This window comes from Papilio polytes, unplaced genomic scaffold (assembly GCF_000836215.1).
Source record: "Papilio polytes unplaced genomic scaffold, Ppol_1.0 DF821289.1, whole genome shotgun sequence".
NCBI classification, from domain to species: Eukaryota; Metazoa; Arthropoda; class Insecta; order Lepidoptera; family Papilionidae; genus Papilio; species Papilio polytes.
Window position 1 is genome coordinate 6233495 of NW_013527915.1, and position 2474 is coordinate 6235968.

The 2474-nt window shown below is 28.7% G+C and overlaps 1 protein-coding gene across 1 annotated transcript in view; it reads left to right on the forward strand.

Moving 5' to 3' along the window:
• The window catches only part of LOC106109170 (integrin beta-PS), a 14068-nt gene extending 12613 nt beyond the window's left edge, over positions 1–1455 (forward strand). The window contains exon 17 of the mRNA XM_013290574.1: positions 365–1455. Coding sequence (XP_013146028.1) covers positions 365–469 — 105 coding nt within the window. The 3' untranslated portion in view covers positions 470–1455. The remainder of the gene's footprint in view (positions 1–364) is intronic.
• Positions 1456–2474: the final 1019 nt, after the last annotated feature.

Consider the following 2474-nt stretch of genomic DNA (forward strand, 5'->3'; position numbering starts at 1 on the left):
GACGGAGGAGGAGACGCACATAAAGAGGACATTTCCCCTTCCAATGCGTCTCCTCCACCGTCAAATCGACTTTTCCTTCCCATCCTTTCCTCTTAAGAAAAGGATAGAAAGGGACTAAAATTAGGCCTCCAGCATTTATTAACACTCAATATCATATTAAACCGTTTCTCGGTTACCTCATCAAGAATTTAGTGTAGATCTCTAAATTATAAACTAAGAACGCACTCAGAGAACAATTGAAGACTCTAAGTGTAAATACATAATTAATTTCTCATTTGGATTATGAAATTACCTCTTTAACGACCCAAATTAATTAGTGAAAATCATTATAGTCAAAGTTTCAAAATAATGAATACGATAAAAAAGTCTAGAAACAATATTAATTGCTTTTGTTCTTTTACAGGGCGAAAACCCGATTTACAAGCAGGCGACATCGACTTTCAAAAATCCTACATACGCAGGAAAATAAAGATCTGTCAGTGATGTTTCTGAATAAGGAACTTGGTAATCTCTGTACATTTATCTCATCTGTAGTAAATATTGAACGAAATGTAAGCCAACAGTATTCGCTATAAACATATTTTTTAGGAATTTTTAGATGTCTGTTATAAATAAAATGCCTTAAAATTGTGCCTTTTGTACTGATACCATATTTGCATTAAGAACACATGTTTGTATTGTTAGTTATATTATCAAGAAATGCTTTATAATGATGTTTTAATCTCATACGATGTTTTCTGTACGCTTTTGTACTTATGTGTGAATGTTTGTATGTACTTATGTGTAGTTTGATCGCACATTAGAAGTTATATAACGATATATATGTAGAAGTGATCCGTAGGTTTGTTCAATTGAAACCTCGTATTATTTAACCTGTTTTATTATTTTTTTATAATTCTCTTAAACATCTTTTTCCTCTTAATGTCTCTCATCTCATGTTAATACTAGTTTATCAAAATTTCAAACACCGTAAAAGTATATTTAAAAAAAAAACATGAACCTCCTTGACCCTACATATATGTCAATAGTATATTAAAATCCCAGATAATTGATATATCACTATATAATGCTTTTGTGTAAAAAACTTGTGACTTATATACTCTCAGCACTGCCAAGATATCGACGATATTTATAATTTTTCATCTTTAGATCGAAATGTAGTCTGGCCCACTCTAATTCATTCACGGAATTAGTGTTTTTACCTTTTGTCATACAAAAACAGATGTTTTATAAAAATATATTATTCTTATAGTATCTTATAGCAATTACTATCAATGTGAATTAAGACTTTTTGTATTCAATATTCTAAACGTTACAAAAAAATGTCCTGTTTAAAGTGCCTTCCAGAAATAATATGACTTTAATTAACAAAAAAACACAACTTTTATATCAGTTTTTGGGCTATATGTAGATTGTCGAACAAAGATATGTATCGCACAATAAATAAAAAATATACTAAAACAGACACAATATGTGACAATTTTCCTCACTGCTTAGTGCCTTTTCTTATATAACCGTAATATTTAGTGCCATTAAATTTATTATTATAGGAGAGTGTTTATTTATTTTAATTAATCCTATCGGAAATTATTTTTTTAAGTAACATTATTTCTAATCATTAGTGTAAGTTAAATAAAACTAATAGGTTATTGAATTTAAGTTACGATTCTATATTTAGGATATCATTTTTAGTAATTTTTCATATACAATTTGTAACATTTTATTTCACATCTGACAATTTTGTATATATGTTTTGATTATAATTGTGGTATTTTATGGTAATAAATAAAAGTTAACGTTAAAAATGTGTTTTATTTTTCTTTAAAAAAGTTTAATGGCATTTTCTAGGATATTAATCAGGTAAAGGTAAGGTAAGGTAATAAGAAAAAGTAATTGGTATAAAATTAGTATTTGAATAGTCACTAGATGGCGTTCGTTCGTGAATATTCTTATTTGAAATTGCGTTGTATTTTCAACAGTGATAAAAAAACAAAGCAAAACAAAAAAACTAAATTTCTCATTCAACAAAATAGTACTAGGAATCATTCAATGGATTTATATTTAGTGCTTTTTCGAGAATTGGAGCTTGCAATGATTGTTGTATGCACAGCACTCGATATTTCGACAATGGATTCATACGTTTCATTCTCGTAGACGGTTTATTAGCAATAAAACAGGATCTTTAAAATCTCTATTTCAAATGTGTAGCCTTAAATTACAAAAAGATAATGTGTAAACGTAACATTGACATCATTTAGTTTATGGTTTCGCCCGCGATTTCATTCGCGCGGTATTAAAAAAAACTTAGTGAGTACCCTGTGTTCTTCCAGACTGTTCTACATTCATGCTTTTTCGATAAGAGTAATCCGTATAGCCTTTCTGGAGATATGCAGTAATGAACATCCATACACATAAACAATCGTTTTTATAACAGGAAGAAAGCTAAGATAATCACACAATAAGAAAAGAAAACT